The sequence below is a fragment of the Dermacentor albipictus genome, chromosome 7 (genome assembly GCF_038994185.2).
Source record: "Dermacentor albipictus isolate Rhodes 1998 colony chromosome 7, USDA_Dalb.pri_finalv2, whole genome shotgun sequence".
In the NCBI taxonomy this organism is placed as follows: Eukaryota; Metazoa; Arthropoda; class Arachnida; order Ixodida; family Ixodidae; genus Dermacentor; species Dermacentor albipictus.
This window is the reverse complement of record NC_091827.1, coordinates 76,748,648-76,773,291: the sequence shown is the minus strand read 5'-3', so window position 1 is coordinate 76,773,291 and position 24,644 is coordinate 76,748,648. Positions and strand designations below refer to the sequence as shown.

Below are 24,644 nucleotides of genomic sequence, written 5' to 3'. Positions count from 1 at the left end.
TGTCTGCTTCGTCCATAGATGAGTTGACGCGCTTGCAGAGCGACAGCACGTCTTCTATATAACTGATGAAGGTCTCGTCCTGGCGTTGAGCTCGGCCATGCAAGCGCTGCTCAGCGCGAAGCCGGCGAATGGCGGGACGGCCGGAGACATCTGCCAAAGTTGTCGTGAAAGCCGACCAGGTGGTAAAATCGGCTTCATGGTTGCGGAACCATAAGTTTGCCACGTCAATCAAGTAAAATATGACATTTGTGAGCTTGGCGAGGTCGTCCGATTTGTTATAGGCGCTTACACGGTCATATTCGGCAAGCCAGTCTTCCACGTCATGGTAATCTGCGCCACTAAATATAGCCGGATCGCTCTGCCAGATGACGCCAGAGCAAACGATGGCTGGATGCACGGGAACAGCTGCCTGGGACGGTCCTGGTTCATGCATTGAAATAGCTGGTGGTAGCGTCCGACTGCGGAGTTCCAGGATATCGAAGCGAAGCCCAGCACCTCCACCAAAGACAACGGGCGTGTTTGCTTAACAGCACTAGTTCTAGGTTGTAGCGCTAGGCCTACATAGGTCGGTACTATGGCGAAACGGGGAAGCCAGCAATTCTCCTCGGCTTCTCTTTCACAAGCACTATGCCCACTGCCCAGTGCCTTCAGTACAATATATATATATATATATATATATATATATATATATATATATATATATATATATATATATATATACACAGTCGACTTTACGAGCATACCGCATAAAATTTACGCACAAGTATAAAGAGACACCCGTGTCTTAGAGCTAGAATAACGTAATAGTTTCGAGATTCGTAATAGGGCGGTAGCCAAAACGGTACCAGGGAAGTAGTTTGAAGACCGGTTTCTTTTATAATTGATTTTTTCTTACACGGAAACAATGTTCGTTTTTTTGGAAAAGAAATTGAACTTCATCTGTTTTTTTTTTCTATTCTCTTTGTAACGTATATTAACAGCCAGCTCCTTATACGTGTCACTTCAGCTTCGTACAGAATGCTTTGGACCAGGCAATACATAACGTTCCCGTGTGCTCGAAGGCCCGACTTAGGCCCTTTGATGAGCGAGCCCGAGTCTGGCCCGACCCCGTGGCTTCAAGACCGAGTCCCGCCCGGGTGCACAGCCTCATGCCCTAGCCCGGCCCACGCCCACCAAAACATGCTTCGAACAACCCGGCCCGGCCCATGGGCCGGGCCCGTGCAGTGGTTTAGGCTGAACCGCCCTGATTGCTGCTCCCGTACACACTAGCGCCACAGTTCCCTCTAGTAAATGTATAAAACTCTATGCCACGCTTGCACAGCTATATTTATGATCCACATCATCGTTCTTTATTCGAATTTCCCCTGCTGGATAGGCTTAACGTTCATTTAAAACAAATGTGCCATAAGGTAAATCAACATTTAAAAAATGACACAACCAATCTCACGATCACCGTCCACGGTTATGCGTCTAGCATTGAATCAATATAGCGACACAACGCATTGGCGCCGTCGAAACGAGTTATGTGTTACGCGTGTCTGCAGCGGGACTCCTCTTTCACCCTTTGATGATGATCATCATCATTTATTGGTATCGCCTTTGAAACGGGACGCTGACAGGTAGTCAGCTAGCCTGATTGAGTTCATCAGGTATGCTATACGTGCTTTTTCCATCTAGCATTCTTGTATGCATCTCTTTAATCTTTTCTCTCTTCCTCGAAACTTCTCTATCTACCCTGTACCGTTATCTATGCCTGTAACGGAACCAGTCGTATCAATCTCTTTCCTATTTTGCTTTTTTCCTCCAATAGTCTAAACTTCTCTTGCGAATGTCGACTGCTGACCGGTTCATGATTCCGTGCACTACAAGCGCACGTTAACTACTTGTCTCACTGGGTGGTGCCCTTCGCATTCCATCGGGATGTGCTGAGTGGTCTCTGAAATTTTGCGGCGGCAGGCACATGGCCTCGTCTTGTTGCGTATATTTGCTGCAGTATGTTTTTGGCCTTAGGCAACTGGCTCGAGCCTCAAACAGCAAGGCACTGCCCTTTGTGGTTTCGTACAAATTTTCTCTCCTAATTTCTCTACACCCGTTTTTGTAAATCTGCATGGTATTTTTGTTTCCATTTTTTGCATTCGATTCGCTGTCTTTTTTCTCACACTTTCTTTTCGCTGAGTCTTCGTCACTTTTTTACACTTCCAATTGCCCTGTACTTGGTTGCGAACTTTCCGTACCTCTACCGCCATTTTGTGTCAACGATTTCTCAGGTGCACATAATTCCCAAATGACACATGGCACCACCTAGCGCCACCGCTGAGAAGCCTGCGTGTCGCCTCCAAAATGCATGGTGTGCCGGTGCGTTTCAAAACTGAAGAATGGGTCATACGCCAGCTGTGCTCGTCTATCACGCTTCTTTTTGGACATGCTGCGTCATCTCGTAGCACTGCCGAGAAGTCGTCGCGTGGCTTCCGAGATGAGAGGCGTGACGCGCCTTTGAGTCCAAGCGCTGAGAATTGTTCCTTCGCTGCCGTGCACTGGATGCCCGGAAAGTGAGGGAATAATTCTTCTTGAGGAAGCTCTCAACTTCTACTGAAACGAAAGATGGTCCATTATCAATAACAAGCTCCTTGGGGAGCCCACAAGTTGCGAAAAGGTTCTGGAATTCTTCAGCCAATGTGGTAGACTCTGCATTATGCATGAAGCGCACTTAAGCACACGATTGGTCGGCGTCTTGCTTCATGAACAGCTTAGGCGTAAGAACACTTTGTGGAAACCGGACGTTGTTTGTAAGTACTGTTTTCCATTGGCAGGCCACCTTTGCTAATAATATGCCCAACACTAGGACAGGCTCCCATTTTCTCCAAAGGACAACTCTAGCATAACATTTTCTGAATGTCGGTCCAATGCGCCAATAACATAAAAGTATTTCATTCTGACTTCGTTTCAATCTTTTGACGTCAGCTTTACGTAAGCACCAGAACCAGTACGCGCGGTTTCCCGCAATGTTGTTTCAACAGCCCAATGAAACGCTCTCTTCGTTTATAGGTGACTTTTGCTTGATTTCAAAGCCAATAGCATTGCCTAAAGCAACATGTTTTCCTTTTCTAATTGAACGACGAGGGGTGAGGAGCGCCCATAAGAGAAAATGGCTTCGCCGGGGTCGAACTAGAGCAGTAAGAGTAGATAACCAGGTGAGGAGAGTGGTGCTGGTGTCTTCGATTGGTCCGCTTCCCGTTCCTCAGCATGCCGCCAAAATGCTGCCAAGATGGATTCTCAGTCAACAAGATTTGGCACAGCCATGTGGTAACGCTATACTGCCACGCAAAATGTTTAACGTACGCATACATCAAGACTCGCCCTCAGCTTCGAGTACACAGCGCCGGGGTGATCGCCGGGCAGCCATCTTTTATTACTTTCAGAACTAGCTCCCAGCCCTCCATTTGCCGGCTATTATAGAAAATGTTCCATTTATTTCGTCATATTAATGCATTTTTAGTGCATACACGTCAATCACGTGGATCGTTTGGGGGGCTTTGTGACGTCGCGTGACACAGAGGGCAACTAGGCGAGGCCCGAAAACGCTTTCGCCAATCGTGGAAGACTAATGGTGACAAAGGAGTAGAATCTAAAATAAATGTTTTTCTTTCGTTCAGACTGATCCTGCGTAATCAGAGTCTTCACGTCATCTTGAGGAGGGAAGTTTTCGTGGTTTTCCTGACGTCTCGCGACAGACAGGCGAAGTGGAAGTGGCTCCAGAAATACTTGACCAATCGCGGAGCACTAACGAAGGAAACGGAACAGAAACATATTGGAATATCTTAACGGTATTACGTCCCCATCTACTCTCCGGTAACCCACGTGGTGTGCGGAGGTGTGCTGGATGGCCTGGTCAACAGTCGCGGCGATCAAGTCTTGTGCCGCGAACTTCGTGAAGGCTTCTAACAAAGTGCTGTCGCTCACGCAGTTCCGGTATGGTATTTCTGTGGCATGCTCGAGTGATGGAAAGAATGTTCCGTAGCAGTGGCGCATGTTTCTCCAACACTAGAGGATTGTCAGGACGAAACCATAAACGGTCGCACATTTATTTATTTATTTATTTATTTATTTATTTATTTATTTATTTATTTATTTATTTATTTATTTATTTATTTATTTACCCTCAGGGCCTTTCGGCATAGAGAGTGGAGTGGGTTTTACAACAAATAAGAAGGAAATAAATCATGTGCGTATACACAATATTTGCTAATTATACAATGTTAGCCGAAAGTATGATAAATGCAGTAATAGAACATGACATATGAAAGTAACATTAAACAAGAAAAAGGAAAACACCAGGAGCAGTTCGTACAAATGTTTGCTATTGTACATTGTTAGCTAGTGTTTTTCGAAAATGATCATTGTTATTAATGGAAACAATGTCAGAAGGAAGTTCATTCCAATCTTTCGACGTACGTGGCAAAAATGAGTGTAAAAAGTGTGTCGTGTTGCATGCACCAATTCTAACTTTATGATGATGATCAGTACGGTGAGATAAATGGTATGGTAGCAACATGAATTTTGTATGAAGTGTAGGGTGGTGATACAGCTTATGAAAAAATGAAAGGCGGGAAATTTTTCGACGTGTTGCTAGCGGTTGAAGACCCAGATTCGATTTCATTGAAGAAACGCTCGCACCATGGTAGTAATTCCAAAGAATAAAACGAGTGGCGTTGGTTTGGATTAGTTCAAGGGAATGTATTGGGTTTTCGTGGGAAGGGTCCCATGTAGCTGCAGCGTACTGTAATTTTAGCCGTAACAGGGTTTTATAAAGTAGTAATTTTAAAGGAGAGGGAGCATTAGAAAAGTTACGGTGTAAGTATCCCAGCAAGCGCTTGGCTTGATTAATTATGCATTTGACGGGATGATTCTATGTTAATTTAGATGTTATATGCAGGCCTAAGTACTTATATGAATTAGCCGATTCTAAAGCAAAGTTATTCAAGTAGCACACAGGCAGATTATCGTTAGATCAGGATACTATCAGAAATTTGCACTTGTTAATGCTGAGTTCCATTCACCACAATCGGCACCACTTGCTGACGTTATTAAGATCGGCCTACATCACTTACCGCAGACCGCACCAAATCCGTCCTGTGTAACGTCGTTTTTTTACTTTTCTTTCTTTCTGCGATGTACATAACGGTTTCCATCGACGCCTGTCGCTGCAGTCGCACTGAACTTGAATGCTCTCTTCTTTTACCATATTTCTCTAACCGAATGGTTAGAGACATATGAGAGACATATACGCTGTTGCGTAGGCATCTGCACCATTCGACCACGAGTGCTGGCGATGACCAGAACTGAAAACGCCGTTGATCCATAAAAATAAGGAAAAGAGAGCAAGATTCTCAAGGGGGTTGTGTATCCGGAGTCAGCCAAGCTATTGCTGTCAAAGCTTCACACTTTTGTGTGAAACCAACAGTTCAATCGAGGCATTTGTAGCCTACCTGCCCTGGCTTGGAGGTTTTGTACACTTGTTTTGTATCTTGTCGTCGTGTATGCTCTCCAAGTAAACTTTGCCAATCCCGCATACACATTAATCCAGAGTGGTGACTCGGTTAGCCGATCTTGACACCAGTGCACAATACGTGTGCTCACAAGGGTTTTAATCTGGTTTGTATAGGTGACCAATCCCGGTGGCAGTGCAATCCTGATAATCCTAATAATGATATCGTAGTACAGTCGCGCAGGACTAGCCATAGAGTAGACACTAACGGGAGACCTCCCTCACAGCTGAGGCGTGGGTAAGCTATATATAATATTACATAATTAGGAAATAAGATACACGCATAATCACACGCATCACCATAATAATCACACGCATCAGGAGACTCTTTGAGCAGCTTTTAATTAAAAGGAATCGCAAAGCTTTCCAAGAGTGAGTTTATTCAGTGATACCTTTTTTTTTTACTATATTCTGTTCTGAGTTCACTTCTAACGCAGATTAATATTCGGACTATTCTTATTGCTGATACGACTCTTTATTCCCGTCTTTGCTTGTTGTACTACCGCTCGCTTTGTGGACAATCCCCCGTTTTGAGTGTGCGCCAGGGTCTGGGATCATCATCATTATCGAGCACAAACCGATCCATGATGATCATCGCGGCCGCGTGCTCGCGCGAGAGAAGTCAAAGAAGAAGAGATCCGTTCCTGACGAGCGTTCGTTCTCCGCATCCCCGCTCTCTCAGAAGTCCGCCCCGACGAGGTTAAGACAAGCCGACCGTGCCGTCGTGTCCAGGCGGTGTCGGCGAGATTTTGGCATCCTCGTTGCCACACTGACGAGGTGGTCAGAGTAGCGACCTGGGAACTCGCCCACGTCTGACGTTGAGCTGCACCTTGCGACGCCAGGCGTCCACAGGCCAGCTGCTCGGCCACTTCGGAACACGCTGGTAAGTACAGGATGCGGCTTTTCTTCATGGTTTCAGTGCACTTGCGGCAATTTGCAAGCACGATGGACTGAGCTGCAGTGTCTCGCGACATTTTTCAGCCAATAGCATGGCAACTTCTCTGTACAGTCTGTTTCAGGGACAATCTGTTTAAAAAAACTGAGAAAATTCGAGAAGCAAACACCAGTGGTTGTATTCACCAAGCATCTCCTTTCGTTTAAGTGATCTTTGCCGTTGGCCGGCCGTCCACGCTAATATATCCAGCCTCAGCTATGGCTGAAATTTGCTCTTGTGAAGAATTTTGGCGAAAAAGCTTTTTTTTCTTTTTTAATATCAGCCGAGGGGCCGAAATTAAAGATTGTCATTAGTACGGGCGCTTTGGTATTTTTCGGCGGCCATTGATAATATGCTTGCCGATACCTCAAGCAACATGATTAGCTACATTTTCACTTCTGAACATGCCTTCGCTAATATGCGAGAGATTTTGTGTAAATGTGATGTTGTGAATATGTGTGAAGATTTAGTGAATTTTGGCCCATATTCAAAAAATCTCATATATTAGTAAAGGAAGCTGGCCAATGCATAAAGCACTTAGGAACCAAAAGCTTTGTGAATTCAGCCATAGTTCATCACTGGCCAAAATGTATGGCAGTGACAAACATCGAAAATTGCGAGATGACTGCCAGTAAGCTCGCTGTTTGCCGAAAATTCACAAATAATCTTTATGAATAATTAATTTAGTGCGCATGCTGCAATTGTGCATTGCAAGTCAATCATTAGAAGGCATTCATACATAATTAAATTCTTATAGTTTTCCTTCAGTCTAGATAACTCGTGCCTAAAATCAGCGACGAAATATATTGGTGTTCCAGCTGGTTTAGTCGTAAAGCGGGCCAAAGTAACGTCCTTGTGGGAACGCGATACAAGGGACTCAATGCAGTTAACAGCACTCTTTAAGGATTGCTGTTTCTAAAGTGGTGTTAGCGTCATGGTTCTCGCTCAGCAGACATTTTTTGAGCACTGATGGTCTTAATGATCGCGATTATAATACGCCCGCAATTTTGCTTTATTACTGAGCTTCTTATTGATTATCGCACGAATTGTGACGTCCGCTTCTAGCATAATTAATCGACAGCAATATTATCATTTTGCCCCGAAGCCCTTAAATTTAACATTTGGAAGCAGTTGTCGCTGAAGCACTTCATACACACAGTCATTTCTGCCTAAGCGCTCTGCATTTTAGTACCAATCGAATTCAGTAACTGTAACGCTTATTGGCGATTTTCGCAGTTTTTGGTCTCTTCAGGGCAACGAATTACGGCCAACAAGGCTTAGCTTCTCTCAAGTCTTTTTTTTTCTTAACTGCAACACATGGTAAACTTATAGGCATCCAGAAACTAGTCAAAGGGTATTCTTGGGCTACTTGGTTGTTTATGGCAGCAAACTGCAACCAGCGAACTCGAGGGTCGAGCTAGAGACCGTGACGATCACAAGGCGCTCTAAAAACTCTTAATGCGTCTTGGGTTCATCTCGGTCTCTTTGCTTGACCTCCATGTTCTACGGCGCCGTTTGTTGCCATTCATACCAAACGCGGTATCGTCGCTGAAGTGCTGCTCGACGATGTCGTGTGCCATTTCTCCTAGTAGCAGCGTCGCTCGTTTCTTTTTTAAAGGAGACCGAAGTTTGTTTCGTATGAAGAAACTTTACTTTCTGATAAGCGTCGGACAAGAAACAGCCGGTCAGCATGGCGAGGTCATAGTATTTCCCACAGTAACTACCAGATATCACCTTAGTATTAGCCATTTCATTCCGTTCCAAACTATGCAGTTTGTCCCGTGGATACTACAACAAACAGTGTTGTTAACGTCAGCCCTTCTCGATTACTTTCCAGAAGCAGGTTATGAAGCATTGCATAGTTTACGACCTGAGTCTTCCACACATTTATGGCTGAATATTATATCGTTTGCTTACCAATTGCTGTTGCCGAGTGGCGACAGCTTTGTGTTCCATTGTGAGCAGCGCGCGAACGGACAAGAACCTAGGAAAGCACACAGGACAAGCATTGCAGTACGAGGTCGCCATTTTATTTACGTTGTGGGCCGCAGAGTCCGGCCTCATTCCTGAGGAGCGGGAAGCTAAATTGTGCCCGTGATTAGCTTAAGTTCAGTTTAAAAGAAGACATTATTCTTAAAAGTTTCATTCCCATGTATCGTATAGTTTGAGTGTTTATTTGAGGCCTTATAATATATTAGTCAGCACATCACGTTTTTTATAAAGCTCTTGCCATAATATATACCACGTGCGTAAATATTACGCTACGCAGTTTTCTGCTTCTGTTGGAGTTGTTCAATGTTTATCACCACTACTCGCTCAGTATTTGGCATCTGTTGTACATACTTATCGAATGTTAGACCTAATGAGGTAGGTACCTACTACTGCACCTATCGGACCAAAACGAAGGGTACACAGGAAAATGGAGGCTTGAAGTGATCAACAGGGATTTTAAAAAAAATTAAGCCACCGTTGAGACAAATCCTCTTCTCGAAACGTTGCCTGTGGTTCCTTCCCTTGTTCACAGGTTGTTCCTTGTACCAATAGGTACCTATATAGAAGCAGAAAATGGTCACAGCTACATGTGACCAATCAACAGTGGGCGCACATTCCTGATCCGGCTACTGCTACGTTGTATACAGTTTCGTACTACGCAATTAGCACTGGCATACGACGCCCAGTCAGGTTCGCCAACCTTTCTGTACCCACGCCTCCAGCTTTGGAAATAAGAGTGCATTCTTAGGGAAGACGTGTTTCCACCATTTCATGTGCCGAACGCCAAGTGTTCGTGCAGCATTAAGTGCCGCCATTCATTTTCAGTACCCGCCGATCTGAACGGACGCGACGGGACTCCTCGCGAGGTGCATCATCTGGACACCGAGATGTCGCAAACAACGCCGTCGAAAAAGAAGTCACTTGTGAGTGCACTTAGACACCGGTGAATGTGAACACATAAATACAGTAATATACTTTAAAAAAGGTGCGTTCACAAGAACGCTTCTCGTGAGTTCTTTAAGTGAATGCATTGTCCTATACAGTTTTCTCCGAGGCGAACTGTTTCTATATGGGCGCGAACTAAACACATAATCAAAGAGCTTAACTTAACGAAGCATAGCGGCAGCCCGCGCTGTGACCGCTGACGTTACTAAGGTGGTTAATAAGTACATAAAAACGGTGCTATAGATGTCCATTAAAGGATTGAGACCACGTATGATTTTGCGGCTGTACGCCGGAAGTTGTTCTGCACCCTCTAAAGAACGTTGTACTGAAAAAAATTTTTGGGAAGGACTTTAGACATAAAAGAAATCTTGAAATGCGGCGGAGCGGTTGTGCGAAGAAGCAAGCTATTATCATTCCCCGCCGAGGGGACGCCTTCGCATTGCGTCCGAGCAGTGTCCACAACATTCCTCATCTTTACTCTCCTATACCATAACCGCTTGCCTCACGATACCGGCTCCTGTTTTGTTTTCCGTCTCTCTCGTTTTGCTGTGGTCTGCATTTCACAGGAAACCCCGAGCATTTCGAGCGGCCGTTAGCCATTCGTGTGATGCAGGCAGGATTTGTGATGCGGTATAGTCAAAAGATGAGCTAAATCTGCTGCTGGCAGGAGACAGCATGGCTCACCCGAGGTGTCGGGCTGGCTTTTGTTTTGACTTTTCAGCTTTTTTCACGCACATTTAAATTCAGACGGTGTGTGAACGTCGGCTGTGTGGTTTTTGTGCCATGCCTTAAAAACCGTGCGAGAAATCAATTTCTTTAGTTTGGTGCATTTTCCCATCAGTTGTTGAGACTCACCCGATCATGGGATGCAAACCATTCTTATACGTCGGTCTTATCGGTCGCACTGAACCCGGAAGGATCTGGCTGGCGGGACACACCGGTGCAGTTGACGGCTCATGCCTATGGAGCTCGCCGACCGCTGTCGTCTGACATGGCTAGCGGTCGCGAGCGGTTGTGAAGCTTGAGTCCACGAAACTCCAAGCTCATCCACCAATTTTAAAAACATTTATTGGCACAGAGAATTCGCCAGTGGGTTGATCTCGTCCAATATACGTTTTGCTGGCCCCAAGCTCCAGCACGAACCTGGTGGAGCATTAAGTACCCCGTGTCGCAAAAGATCCGGCGTCGGCGTCCAGCGTTGACCAATCTCGTGAGTGAAAGAATTATTCCCAACCACGCAGGCCCACCGTGTCATCATCATCATCATCATCATCACCAACAGCAGCAGCAGCAGCAGCCTGGTTACGCCCACTGCAGGGCAAAGGCCTCTCCCATACTTATCCAACTACCCCTGTCATGTACTAATTGTGGCCATGTTGTCCCTGCAAACTTCTTAATCTCATCCGCCCACCTAACTTTCTGCCGCCCCCTGCTACGCTCCCCTTCCCTTGGAATCCAGTCCGTAACCCTTAATGACCATCGGTTATCTTCCCTCCTCATTACATGTCCTGCCCATGCCCATTTCTTTTTCTTGATTTCAACTAAGATGTCATTCACTCGCGTTTGTTCCCTCACCCAATCTGCTCTTTTCTTATCCCTTAACGTTACACCCATCATTCTTCTTTCCATAGCTCGTTGCGTCGTCCTCAATTTAAGCAGAACCCTTTTCGCAAGCTTCCAGGTTTCTGCCGCATATATGAGTACTGGTAACACACAGCTGTTATACACTTTCCTTTTGAGGGATAGTGGCAACTTGCTGTTCATGATTTGAGAATGCCTGCCAAACGCACCCCAGCCCATTCTTATTCTTCTGGTTATTTCAGACTCATGATCCGGATCCGTGGTCACTACCTGTCCTAAGTAGATGTATTCCGTTACCACTTCCAGTGCCTCGCTACTTATCGTAAACTGCTGTTTTCTTCCGAGACTGTTAAACATTACTTTAATTTTCTGGAGATTAATGTTTAGACCCACCCTTCTGCTTTGCCTCTCCAAGTCAGTGAGCATGCATTGCAATTGGTCCCCTGAGTTACTAAGCAAGGCTATATCATCAGCGAATCTCAAGTTACTAATGTATTCTCCATTAACTCTTATCCCCAATTCTTCCCAATCCAGGCCTTGGAATATCTCCTGTAAACACGCTGTGAATAGCATTGGAGAGATCGTGTCTCCCTACCTGAGGCCTTTCTTTATTGGGATTTTGTTGCTTTCTTTATGGAGGACTACGGTGGCTGCGCCCATGCAATTTTAGCATGGGCGCAGGCGCTGGCAATATAGTGCGCTCAGTTTTTCCATTAAACAGGAATAAGCATGAGGTAGGCCCTTGGCTGTTGCAAAATAGAACAAATAATGATAAAGACATTGCTGTAAAATTACAAGATTATCCCTATCCCCGGCCTCGATTATTATTTTGCTGGCAAAGCGTCTTATTCATTTTTAATAACAAGATTATTATCCACTAACGCTAAAATTTATTGTGCAGCTCTTTATATTTATTCTGGCTTTTTTATTCAGTTTTTTGTTCTCATATTTATTCACTTAGTGCATGCTTATTGATTAATTTAATTTCCCATTTGTTCTTTTTCATTTCTAACCAGCCGGCTCCTCTTGATTGCATTCAACTTCTTTAAACTCTTCCTTCTCATTTTTTTAGTCTTTCTATACGCGTTTGTAAACAGCCAAAAGCCTATCTCTTGCTATTGCAGTTCTGTGGAAAAATGTGGGCGGTAAGGTGGGCTCACCAAGCGCACGCACAGTTAAAAAAAAAACGAGCATTATTTAACTGAGCCGGAGTTGGGGCATATTGTACAAGTAAAGGCGTTTACACGCAAGGTGAAAGTTTCCAGTGAGGTTCGTTTTCGCAGGCAATGCGTTTAAGGTTATCCCGGCCGCGGCGGCCGCATTTCGATGAGGGCAAAATGCAAGAGCGCCCGTGCCCCGAGCATAGAGGGCACGTTAAAGATTCCCTTGTGGTCAAAATTAACTTCCGGGGTCCCCCACTACATCGTGCCCCATAATAAAATCGTGGTTTCGGCACGCACGTAAAACCCCATAATTCAATCTCATGTTTAAAGTTTCAATTGAGAAGGTCCAAGTTACAGCTAGTTGCCCGCCTACTGTCGATACGCACTGTCGGACGCCGCGTCATACGGCGTTTCCCCTACTTTACACGACGGAGATCACTGTCGCCATTAGTGATACCCTTTAGCCATAGTTGTTTGTCATACTGCTTCCCAGAATGATCGTGCGAAAATTTCGCCCGCGCCCGCGTTTCTGACGCAGCACCCGTACGCCGGCCTCGTGGAAGGTATCAAGCGTCAAGAACAGGCCAAGGCTCGAAAGCAGCCCAAGGAGCGGCCGAAGGTACTGCGCGACAGGAGGGCCTCCAAGATGTCCGTCCTGAAGCAGGAGGTGCCCGGTGAGACCGCTGCCGTACAGCAGCAGCAGCCGATCAGCTCGGCGATGGGCGCGGGCCAAGCGCTGGCGGAGCAGTGGCACGTGCAAGGAGCACGCACCGCACCGGCGGCCGCTAAGATATCAGCACAAGGGTACGGAGAGTGCGAGCGCAACCGGCGCGTCGCATTGGGCTCTGGTACGTCGCGGCCGACGGAGGAAGGAAACAAATTGTAGAGTGCATTACTTCACGCAGTCAGCCTTCCCAAGGCAAGGCGAGCGTCATGTAACATTCTATTTCGTTGCTATTCCCATGAGCATTAGACCCATATATATATATATATATATATATATATATATATATATATATATATATATATATATATATATATATATATATATATATATATTGTCGTCGTTGTCCGTCATTGACGGTGTGTGATAAACAAAAAAAATTACCGACGATTACGTTACTTCCTAATGCGAAATTTGAGCGCAGCAAATAAGCTGTTTCAATTTCGCAGTGGCGAACGGCAGCGGCAATTTCGGCTCGGGCGGTGCACATATACAGATCCGCCGCCACCGATCTGGCTCTCTGATTGCCACCGCACAGGGGTTGCATTGGAGGAGGAGCGAAGAAAGGAATTAAGTTCGAGCCGGCGCTTTGACAACCGGAGACTCGCAGGAAGAGGGGGGAGGGGGGCGGCGTGTACACCCAGCGGCAAACGATGGGGGCAGAAGCGCGCGCAGCAAGCGGACAACACAATAAAAGGAGGAGGGAAGAGATAGCAGCGACTGACTGATGCCGCTGACGCCGATAGTGAGTCAACCCCAGCTGCGGAGTTGGTTTCAGGGACAACGCCGCCGATGCCGACACAAACAATATGATACCCTCGCTTCCGCAGCGCTAAGAACCAGGTCTAGCCGTGGGAAGGTGGTCACGTATTCGTCGACGTGCCGGGGCCTACGTGAAATAACCGGCGCGTCGGCAACTGAAGAGCACTCTATCCGCCACACAAGAACAGGGGGGGGGGGACCCTTTCCTCCTCTTTCTGCATGGCGGCGACGGTGTTCTATGCAGTCACGTTATCTTGACTCTCTAGCGGCGTCAGCGGCATCCAGCGGTATCAGTCGGTCGCTGCTAGCGCTGGGGGGATGAAAGGGGGGCGGAGCTGGTTACGAGGCCGACGACAATGCCGACGACGACGCGAAACCCAGGAACGGACGCCAAAGAGCTGCGCTCTAAAAACAACAACAAAGAATCTAGCGAAAGGAATCCTCTACCTCGGCTTCATTAGTCTCCCCTTTTCTGCAAAAGTCGGTCCAACACGTCACCCTGCGCTTGGCGTACTCGTCCCAGTGTATTTGGAGCCGTTTTACTTGACGCGCGCTTTTTCGGGTACTTTGGTCGCTTCTTGTAACCTACGCACTTATTCGTAGCAATGTGCGGCTGCATGCCAGCCGCACGTTGCTTTCGCAGATGTTCTTTTCGGCAGAGCCTGCTGAAAGAGGCGGTGGGAGGCGGTAAAACTTACTGGGACATGCTCACGTTCCCACCTAAAGCTTTTCCTTCCTCGACGGACGCGGCGTCCGATACGAGCAACGACGCGCCTGGCAGAAGCCTCGCCGGCATTTTTGAATTGTCGCGAACTGTGTCGAAGAAACATGCTATTAGCATTCCTACATGGCACAATTCCACATGCTATATTTCGCACCCTCTGTCGTGTACCAACAACCGCATCCTGCAAGTTTCTGACAGACGTTATCAGGTTACATGAAATTCCAACATCCGTGAGACATCCGATACGACTACGACATCGAATGCGCCCCAGAGAAATGACTGCTCCGACTATCAGAATCAGTTGAAGTATAGAGGGAATCTGTTGGAAACATTACAAGTCTCGAAAACTTGTTAAACGCGTTCGGTTGGCCAGCTTGCCGCAAGGTTAGCCACTGTTTTTGCGATCTGTGGTAGAAACAACCGCGTCCAATGAGCTTGCTAGAATGAGGGAAAGCTGTGCAAGTTGTACTCCATTCCATTCGCACTTATAACAGCCAATATTAGGGATGTTACGCAAGTACTGCGGTCATAAATGTATCGTTCTGTGTGCTCCGCAGGGCGGTTGTTTTTGACTCGTGACGCCTTCTCAGACTTCACACGTCAGACACGTCACAGAAAAATAGTAACCAGTTATATACAATGACGTTTAAAAAATTTATTGCGATTACCAATTATTGCCCCATGAAATTAACTAATTAGTGGAATGTAGTCGATTACTCTAACTTTACTTTCCTTCCCACTTTGATTAACATTGCACAAGTTCAGTAAGTGGAAAGAGCTGAACTGGCTCTTGCGTCCTGTGCAGCACTTCACACGTTGTTTATCTTCCCTCAGAATTGCTTTCAAGACTTTATTCGGTACTCTTTCCTCCTTTGCTTGTGAATGCATCTGGTAGCGACACTAAAGACTCATTCAATGTTCGGGCTGGAGAGAGAGGCTTTGTATGGACGTACGAACACCTTGCTCAAAACAGTGAGGTTACACAATGCCGTGATGCCCGGCTCTGGGTTCTCTATGAAGCACAGCGATTTATTGTTGCTGAGGTTGTAGGTGAAATGCGCTCGTGACAGGGCCTGTGAAAAACTGAATAATCGTGTTGGGTGATCTCGCGGCATCAGCGTCGGAAGTGGCAATCACTATCGAGCCAGAGAAGCGGTGTTTCGAGATGCGGCCGTCCACGAGTGCTGATCAACAACCCGTGCGCCCCCCCCCCCCCCCCCTGTCGGTGCCCTTCACTCGGTAGCCATGTAGACTTAAACGACTATCTCTACTGGTCGCCAGTAAAGCTTCACGTTTCTTGAACGAGTGGCCAAATGTGTAATCTAATATAAAATTTCATATTATTGAGCCCCAATAATGATGTTCTTGTGTCATAATCTCGAAAGCACGTGTTCATGTGTCGAGTATATAGCAATCAAATAATAACACATTCGCTTAACGGCCACATCTGTCTGCATCAGGGAAGTGAGATTGCACTAAGCGATGAATTAAGCGCAGAAACTTTTAGTGCCTATGATGGCTGCTTAGAAGCGCACCCAGGAGAGGGAGAGAGAGGGACGGGGACTACAAAAGAAAAAAAACATGAATTCGGTCTTACAAGAGAAGGGGGCAAACCAGCAATCCTGTCATGTGTAGGTGATGAAGGCTGCTGTGCGCTGATTCGTGGAATGAGGTAGGGCATGTAAATGTTTTCATCGCTTTGGACACTGTAGCCCCCGCCAAATTTAAGTGCTGATAGTCGCGTCGCCTGTTATACTTGCTTCGACAACTATATAACTGGTTACATGTAATTGGTTATTGAAAGAAAGTAATTGAATTTCAGTGAGCTTTACCGACTAAACAATGTAATCGTTAACTTACCAGGCTACGGCAAAAAAAAAAGGCGTAATGGATTACAGGTAATTCGTTGCGTACAAGACTGCGTGGCCTTCAACAAAATTATTTCGTATCCTATACCCTTAGAGCAAGAACTTGTAGCCCTACGCTCACACGTCAAATCACCTTATCGCTCTCACAGGTTTGCGACGTAATAAGTGCTCTGGTCACGTGGCATGCGGTGCGTCGTGCCCACTCGTCGCAGAAATTGGCCACTCCACTCGTTGAATAGGTCGATATATGTAACAGCTTCCACGTAATAAATACGCCTTATTTTGCGAAGTAAAATTTAAGGTCGCCTCGAATCGCAAGACGCATATCTAAAGTGAGAGGGAATATGGTTCGCTGTGTTCTGACCAGAGCCAAATGGCAGTGCTACAGTTTATATCGATCTTTATGTTTAACAGTCAATTATATTTTGTTGTACTTTATTTCTCTATCTTTCACAACTCTCGGTCAGACAAGCAATTGCGCTCAATGGTATAATTTCTTTTTTCTAGTAACACTCCATTGCTCCTGAGTGGACACTCCTCGATGCGATTGAAAGCGCCTTCGAACTTGTTCGTGAACCATCCGCAGCATTCATCGCCTTGAGAAAAGCGAAAACGTTGTTTTTATATATTTATTTTTTTATTTGCTAAGTATAAGCCCATTAGACAACCTTGAGAAAGGAGCTACCGTTAAACCCTCATGCAATCACTTATCTTCCAGCTGATATTACATTATATTTATTTATTTAATTTGTATATACTGCAGTACAATTCGGGCTGTAATATTAGTGAGTTAGAAGATAAAGCAATAAGATCTACATGATAATAAAAGCGTTCAGTAGCTGCTGCAAATTCCTTTACGGGCAATTCGCGAACATTTCCAGGCAAAGCATTCCAGCACTGAATGGTATCGGGGAAAAATATTCATAAGCGTGTTTGTACGAGAAGTATGTGACAGCATATTAAGATTCTTCTGCTGTCTAGTTGTTGAAGCTGCCGAAAAAGTAATGTAAACAATTTATTTATTTATTTATTTATTTATTTATTTTTATTTAATATACATTCAAGGCCCGAAGACATTACAGAAAGGACTGGGTGAAAATTAAAAAAAATTGCGAGATACAAAAACATATTCAACGTGGCGTTTCATGAATGCTGGTTTTGAAGGTGTCGACATCCAGGATATGACTGCGACGGTGGCGGGAAGGTGGTTCCAATCTTTGCTTGTGCTAGGGATGAATGCATTAGTACAAAGTTTATTATGTGAAGAAACTGTGGTCAGAGCGAGATATGTATGATGGTTAGGTGATAAGCTGTTCTTTCAACAAAGGGTTGGGGTAGTAGATTTTATAGAAGAGCGAAAGGCGGAAGCATCTACGACGGAAAGAATGTTCTGGCAAGTTAAAGGGACACTAAAGCGAAACAATAAATCAGTGTGGACAATTGAAGCATTGTTTGAGAACCCTGCAGGCACTCATTTCAAAACAATGGTTTGATTATTGGATGACAAAATGAAGGTCCAAGTACCGGTATTTGAATTTCGTGCGGAAACCCCAGAGCCGGTACGTCAGCGTGACATTAGGGATTTCAAAGTATGTTTTCGCATTTCTACCGCGTTGGCCAAATAAAGGTTCACTAAACTTGCCATGTTTATTATTTGGTTTCTTTAGAACACAATGTAGTCAATCTCTACCGCTATATATAATTAGTAGGCCCTAGAAGCTGCCATCAAAACTCAAGACGTCACAGCTCCCAGGTGCGGGAACAAAAGTAGGCGTCGCCACCCGTATTTCGTTCTTACGCTTTTTCTGGCTTACCAAACGTCTTATGGTTGTAAGAGTGATCTTTTTGGTGTTGTAGAACGGCAATTAACTGATGCAGAAGAAATCATTTTTTCCTTTAGTGTCCCTTTAAGTGTTGTTTTCATTGAGGTAACGCTAGCATATCGGGAGTGGTTTGATAAGATGAAATGTGCTACATGATTTTGAATGGCTTCGATGCTGTTTATGAGTGTAATGTTAGCCGGGTTCCAAATGGCGCATGCGTATTCTAGTTTGGAGCACACTAATGTTTTGTAGAGAGTTAGTTTCAGTGACGATGGTGTGGATGAGAAGTTTCGGCGCAAATAGCCTAGCATGCGATTGGCATTGCTACATATTGTTACGAAGAGTTGCGAAGAAATGGTTTTATTTACAGGAGAACTGGACGATGATGATAGCGTGATCGTAGCGCAGCCCGGCCTCTCTAACTCCTCGTTCTCTTCGTCCTCTCTTCTTTCTTCTTGTCCGCGCCTTTCGTATCCGTTACATTTCCCCGCAAGCAGACGAAGCCCGCGGGGCGAGTCAGGATGTACAAGCAGGGTAGAAAGGCTTCAGGCGAGCAATATGAGTCAGCTGAGTTCTGCTTGATCACCGACCATTGCACAGGAGGCGAGCTAGGACGTGAGTGAGTTCGCTCAGGCGGTCCACAACTACAAATGGGCCTGAATATTGTGACAAGAACTTTTGGCACAATCCACGCTTGCGTTGCGATGTCCAAAGAAGGACCAAGTCACCTTTTTCCAACGATACTTATACGTGACGGTCGTCGTATCGCTTTTTCGAGCGACTTTGCGAGGCCAGAGTACGAAGACGAGCTATTCGACGGGCTTCTTCGGCGAGACACAATGTCTTCGATACAGAATCGTCACTGTGCAGTACGAAGGGTAAGAAAGTGTCCAGAGGGCTTCGCGGTAACCTTGCATACAGGAGATGAAATGGGCTATAGTTCGTGGTTTCGTGTTTCACCGTGTTGTAGGCGTAAGTCATGAACGGAAGCACGTCATCCCAGTTCTTATGATTGGAGGAGACGTACATGGCAAGCATGTTGGTCAGCGTTCTGTTCGTCCTTTCAACGAGGCCATTAGTCTGTGGATGATACGGCGTGGTATGACGGAACTGTGAAGTGCACAAAGGAAGTAACTCTTCAATGGCATCAGCAGTGAACTGGCGACCACGGTCGCTGATGATGACACGTGGTGGGCCATGACGAAGGACCACGGGACGCAGCAGGAAGACCGCCACGCAAGCAGCGGTGGAAGACTGGTAGACTGATTAGAGTTTTTTAACGTCGTTTTTTAAATTTAATATTGCCATTTAACGTCCCTTTAAATGGCAGGTATGGCCTTAAACACTGTACGATGTCCATAACCCAACAACCTATCCCCACGCTCTTGCATTCGCTTGCCATCCTTGAGTGTAAGAACGTCTGCAGACAGATTCGCTGGCTAGATCCCTCACTACAAACAGATCGCGCTTGCGGCTTGCCTGGCCATTTCTTGCGGCATTGCCCGCCGCGTCGCCTATGTGGCAGTTCAATGCCCGGTCGCGGTGGGTGTGTTCTGAGAGGGGTGGAATGCAAAAAAAAAATCCTGTACTTCGCTTTAGTGGCACGCTTAACAGCAACATACGGTCGAAATGAAACCGTAGAATCGTCCCTCATAACTAACCGTGCAGTTTGAGGACGCTATAGCCCACATTAAAACAAAAGAAAGAAATGCTAAGTACGCTGCGCGTGTACATACTTGCTTGGGCAAGGCTACTTCCTTGTTAGTGCACTGACAACTGTTTCCTTCTGACGTGAACCTTTGCTCTAAACTCTGATCGTTAGTGGCTCCGTTCTGCTGACACTGTTTTACCATCGGCACTGCCTTTCCCCGTCCTTCTTTTTTTACTACACAAACCAAGCAGGAATAAAATGTCGAACCGTCATCTAACCGTCAAAGCAAGATGTCGCTGTTGGAAAATAATTTTGCGATTACATCTTTAACAAACACAAAGGACCCAGAAAAATATGTTGGCCAGATTGCACCTTAAATTTAGTTGGCTTTCGCTCACGTTTACAAATATTAATTCCACTAATGTCTGGCTCCACACACTAAAGATTGGAGGACGCTTCAGCTTCGCCTTTAAGAGTGGAGCACGATTGCATTCAATGATCCGTGACTGCTTTTTTCCCTTCCGCGTTATAGTCTGCATGGCTACTGCGCCATAAAAATCCCAGTCCTCCTCCTCCTCCTCCTCCTCCTGCTCATCATCATCATCATCATCATCATCATCATCATCTCCCGTCCCGACAACGGCAGCTTATGTAACCATAATGTTCACCAGGAAATGCTGGCGGCAAACCCTATGCACGAAGGCGAGCGTTTTGGGAACAAACGTGACCTCTTGCGTGGGCCGAACCCGAAAGTAGTGCACAGCAGCGCCAGAAATTTACATAATTTTCAGGCTGCTGTTGTTTCGCACATTCATTATTTAACGGTTAAAAGGTTCAACGCAAGAGGCATGCGCTGTAGGCATATTGTTTCATGACAACTGTTTGCGGGCTGTCATTCTCAAAATTTCGAGGGATAACTTTGTTAAGAATGTCAGACAAGGTATGAGCAACTTCAGTGATAGAATAGTGTGGCAATACAACCCGTATATATACCGCATGTCATACAGCAAGGCGTGGCATATACATATGCCTAAATATATACTGCAATTTTCGCACCCCAACAACTGCACCAACACCGGATTTTCAGCGACACGGGGCCCTTACTGTTATCGCGTTAAAACTCACTGTCACGTGTAAGTCACGTGTGGCATATGAGTGCGCTCGTTACAGGGTATGCCGACAAACGAGATATTTAAATAATATGTAACGTAAGAATGTTCAAAGCTGAACGCTTTCTCATGTCGACCCCCAAAGCAAACGAGTGACGAAACGTTATTGTATCTTTCTGTAAGCTACTACAAAACTTCAAAACGGAGCTGCTTTAAGTTTGGAGAACGGCATAAATAAACCTAGCGTAACTGACACATTCAGGAGTGGCTACGTTGGAGGTATATTATAAAGTGACATCGCACAAAAAAACGTTAATAAACCGAGAACGTGGCAAGTTGTGGTTTCTGTGCAATTGCCAATAAATCAAAGGAAAAAGAAAGCTATCAGCCAATGACAGTAATTCTTATTTAGTACACTGGCTAAAAGTAGGTACACACTAAACATTTCAACAGCCTTGAAGCGGTAAAATGAGCTCGTCACCAGACGAGAACCGTTATTAGTGTTGGAACAAGCCCCTTATTTGACTAACACCTATATGAAAGTTTTTTTTACTGAAATAGAAGCGAAATTGAACTAAAATGACGCCTTTAGCACGTCATACATTCTGGTAGCATTACTACATAAATGTGATAAAAAAACAAGCAATTTGTCACGATATGTGTCTGTGAAGAAACGTACTGCGGTAGATTCGAACCCAGGAAGATCACGTGGAAGCCGGACACTCCATCCATTGCGCCACCGAGCAGCTACGTTTCAAACCTTGATATATTGGCATCGACAAGTACAAATTGTCCAGAAACACAAACTGCTCAATTTAATGAAAAACCGCGCACAAGATTGCATCTTGCCTCGTAGAATATGTGTTCATTGCGCTTGAGCCTAAGGTTCTTATTTCTGCAAGGACAGTTTTCAACGGTAGCGGATGTGTTGGAAGGCGTATTTATTATTTAAACACATTTAGTATCGGCTGTTAATTCGTTCCTTAGCGTTCACGGAGTAAGAAATATCCCTTGTACACCGACGGGCGGTCGAACATCATCGGTGAAAGGAAAGTGGGAAAAACATGCTTGTAAAAAAATAATCACACCATCTCAGACAACTAGTGGACAACTAGTTTTTACCACCTGGGGTTGGGTAACGTGCACCCAATGCTCGTTACAGGAGCGTTTTAGCATTTCGTCCCCGTCTAAATGCGGCGGCCGCCGCCGCGCGGTCTCCAACACGTCATCCCGCGCTTAACAGCGCAACGCGCTACCACATTGCGTAAGCGGTCTTTAGCGCCCAAAAAGACAATTTGATCAAATGACACGGCTACATGCGCACACCGACATGTATCTATGTACTTGGACAATGTGCCCACCTCTGAAGTTGCTTCACCTTGAAATAGATTTTTCGCTTATGTAATAACGTAGCGGCGACCGTATCGCAGCTCGTTGTGCTGGCTCTCCGTCCTGTATAATAGCGCGATATTAGGGCACTTCACAGGCGTTTCTCGTCGTATGTGACGGTACAGTGCCCTTACACACACGTGGTAGCATCCACTTTCTTTAAAAAGGGTTGGCAACCAGAGGATAATTACGGCATCACCCTTCCAGTTGCAGCTGATTTTTTTCTCTTTTTTTGTTATCAATTCTGATCAGTGGCGCAGCCAGGGTGAGCGGCGTTGTATGAGCTTCAGCGTCCCTTCCCCCCCCCTTTCCCCCGAATTCTTTTTTTCAAGTCGGCGCCTTTCTCCCTTTATGCCTGGCACGCCGCCTGTGAGCAAAGGGGCATATACTTCGAGGAGACGCCCCAGACAAGTACAGGTTGGTGCACGCCTTTGGGCAGACCAAGTGCCTGCTCAATGTAATAGCTGTATTATTGAGCGCAAAGCATGGAATATTTAAAACATAATAATAAAACCTATACTACCCCCGCCCCCGAAAAAATATCCTGGCGACGCGCCTGCTTCTGATCCACTCCCGAATAGCAGGATGGCTATTGTCCACGGTGGTGGACGTGCCACAACGGAAGGACCAGACGGGCCGCGGAACGCGGGAAGCCGCGCGCGTAACCCTTCCCCGTGCCTTTAGCGTAAAACCCTCTCCCTTGACACAGCCACAATGCTCACCGTGCGCAGGTTGAAGGACTCCCGAGCATCGTCAACGACCACCCGGAAGTCGGGAGGTGTACAGTTCCACCAACAAACAGTGCTGGTGGTAGCCGTGATCGCAGTCACGGTCCTGCTCCTGGTGACCGTCACGGGCGTCCTTGTGGGCATCGGAGTGGCTCGCGGGAAGAACAAGACGTGCCGGACCGAAGGGTGTCTCCGGTACAGCAAAGCCCTGCTCGAAAGCATGGACACGTCGACGAACCCGTGCCACGACTTCTCCCGATACGTGTGCGGCCGGTATTCGAACCCCAGGAACTACAGCGTCCAGGAGGTACAGCGTCGCACGAACCGACGCCTCTGACCGGTTTTTCGGGGTTCGGGCCCAATTCGTTTCGAAACGTTCTAATCTGTGAAATTCAAACGTCGAGCAAGTTGCCGCTGGTAGCACAAAGACTAAAATATGAATCTTTTATTTGTTGGGCTGCTTTATTCGACCGTGAGCGACCCTGACTATAGTAGGTTTCAATGGTTCCTCGATTTGATTTTTGTTGCACACGAGAAATTGTATAGAAATAAAAACTATAAACAAATAAATATTGTATACAAATCAAGCTTGGTGAGGCTCAAAGCTTGATCACTGCCCCGTTAATACGGACCTACAGTAGGCCACGTCACATTCAGAAAAGAGTGAGATGAAGTATCAGCGAGAAGACTTGCAAGGAAGGTTTTATTACAATGCGGCGCGCCTCAATATAAATCGGCGAACCTCGTGCATACGCAACCGACACTCAAACAACGCGCATTTTACCGCGAGCTGGCCTTTGGTGACTTCACGCGGCCGTAACAAGACAGGTTACCAGTAGTCTATGATGGCGGAAGCTGTGACAAGTAGTTTCCCTTTTTTTCTAATTTATTTTTTTCTTTAGAGGTTGTGATTGTGTAGAGAAACACTCTTATGTTCAATTCCAATGGCGGAGTCGGAGCAGCCGACGGACTCCGCGAGCGAGCACTCGACTCTGGCGCAGAGCAACGCCTCCAGATCCGCGAGTGGAACACAACCTGCGCTACCGGAGCAAGGCGGAAGCGGAAGTTCTATTACTGAGTTACCCAGGATACCTTGCTTGTTGTAATTTCCTTCCGCTGTTTGCTCCCAGCACCACCACACCGGTCACTTGTCTCTTCAGCGCCGTTCACCTGTTGTTTTGTTAGAAGTTCGGAATGGATATGTCGCCAAGCGTGCAGCAGCTTTTGCTTCCTCGCGAGTCGTGACCGGTGGCGCCTCCCGGCAGACAAACGTGGTAAAGGAAATACGTCACGCAGAGTTCCGGTCCACTCCGCCGATTTTGGCGGAGCATCTTTTTCTGCTCCACGGAGTGACTCCCGCTCTGAATCGCCTCCGACTCTCTCATTGCAACACCTTACTCCTGCCCTCACTCTGCCATTGGAACAAACTTGCTCCGAAACGAGCAGAAAAACTAGCTCCGACTCCGCCATTGGAATTCAACATTAGAAAGGCTGCGTCGATACATCGGCAACTGGTGAGCAAGAAGGCACTACAGCTGTTGCAACCGGCGAAACGATGCCTTGGAAGGCAGTAGTAGCATATTCACGGCACAACGCCATTATAGTATACGTCATTAAGTCGACCGTGGTTCGTAGGAAACCCGGCCCAAATAACGGCGGAACCAAAATAAGGATGCCTATTTCGGCAAACAGTTGCCGAAAGGCGA

General features: G+C 46.1%; 1 protein-coding gene across 3 annotated transcripts in view; it reads left to right on the top strand.

Moving 5' to 3' along the window:
- Positions 1–6,176: 6,176 nt before the first annotated feature.
- LOC135899082 (neprilysin-1-like) overlaps positions 6,177–24,644 on the top strand; it is a 72,926-nt gene continuing 54,458 nt past the window's right edge. For all 3 annotated transcript variants that reach the window (XM_065428342.2, XM_065428343.1, XM_065428341.1), the window contains exons 1-4: positions 6,177–6,428; positions 9,297–9,394; positions 12,699–12,964; positions 22,942–23,245. In XM_065428342.2, coding sequence (XP_065284414.1) covers positions 9,359–9,394; positions 12,699–12,964; positions 22,942–23,245 — 606 coding nt within the window. In that variant the 5' untranslated portion in view covers positions 6,177–6,428; positions 9,297–9,358. The remainder of the gene's footprint in view (positions 6,429–9,296; positions 9,395–12,698; positions 12,965–22,941; positions 23,246–24,644) is intronic.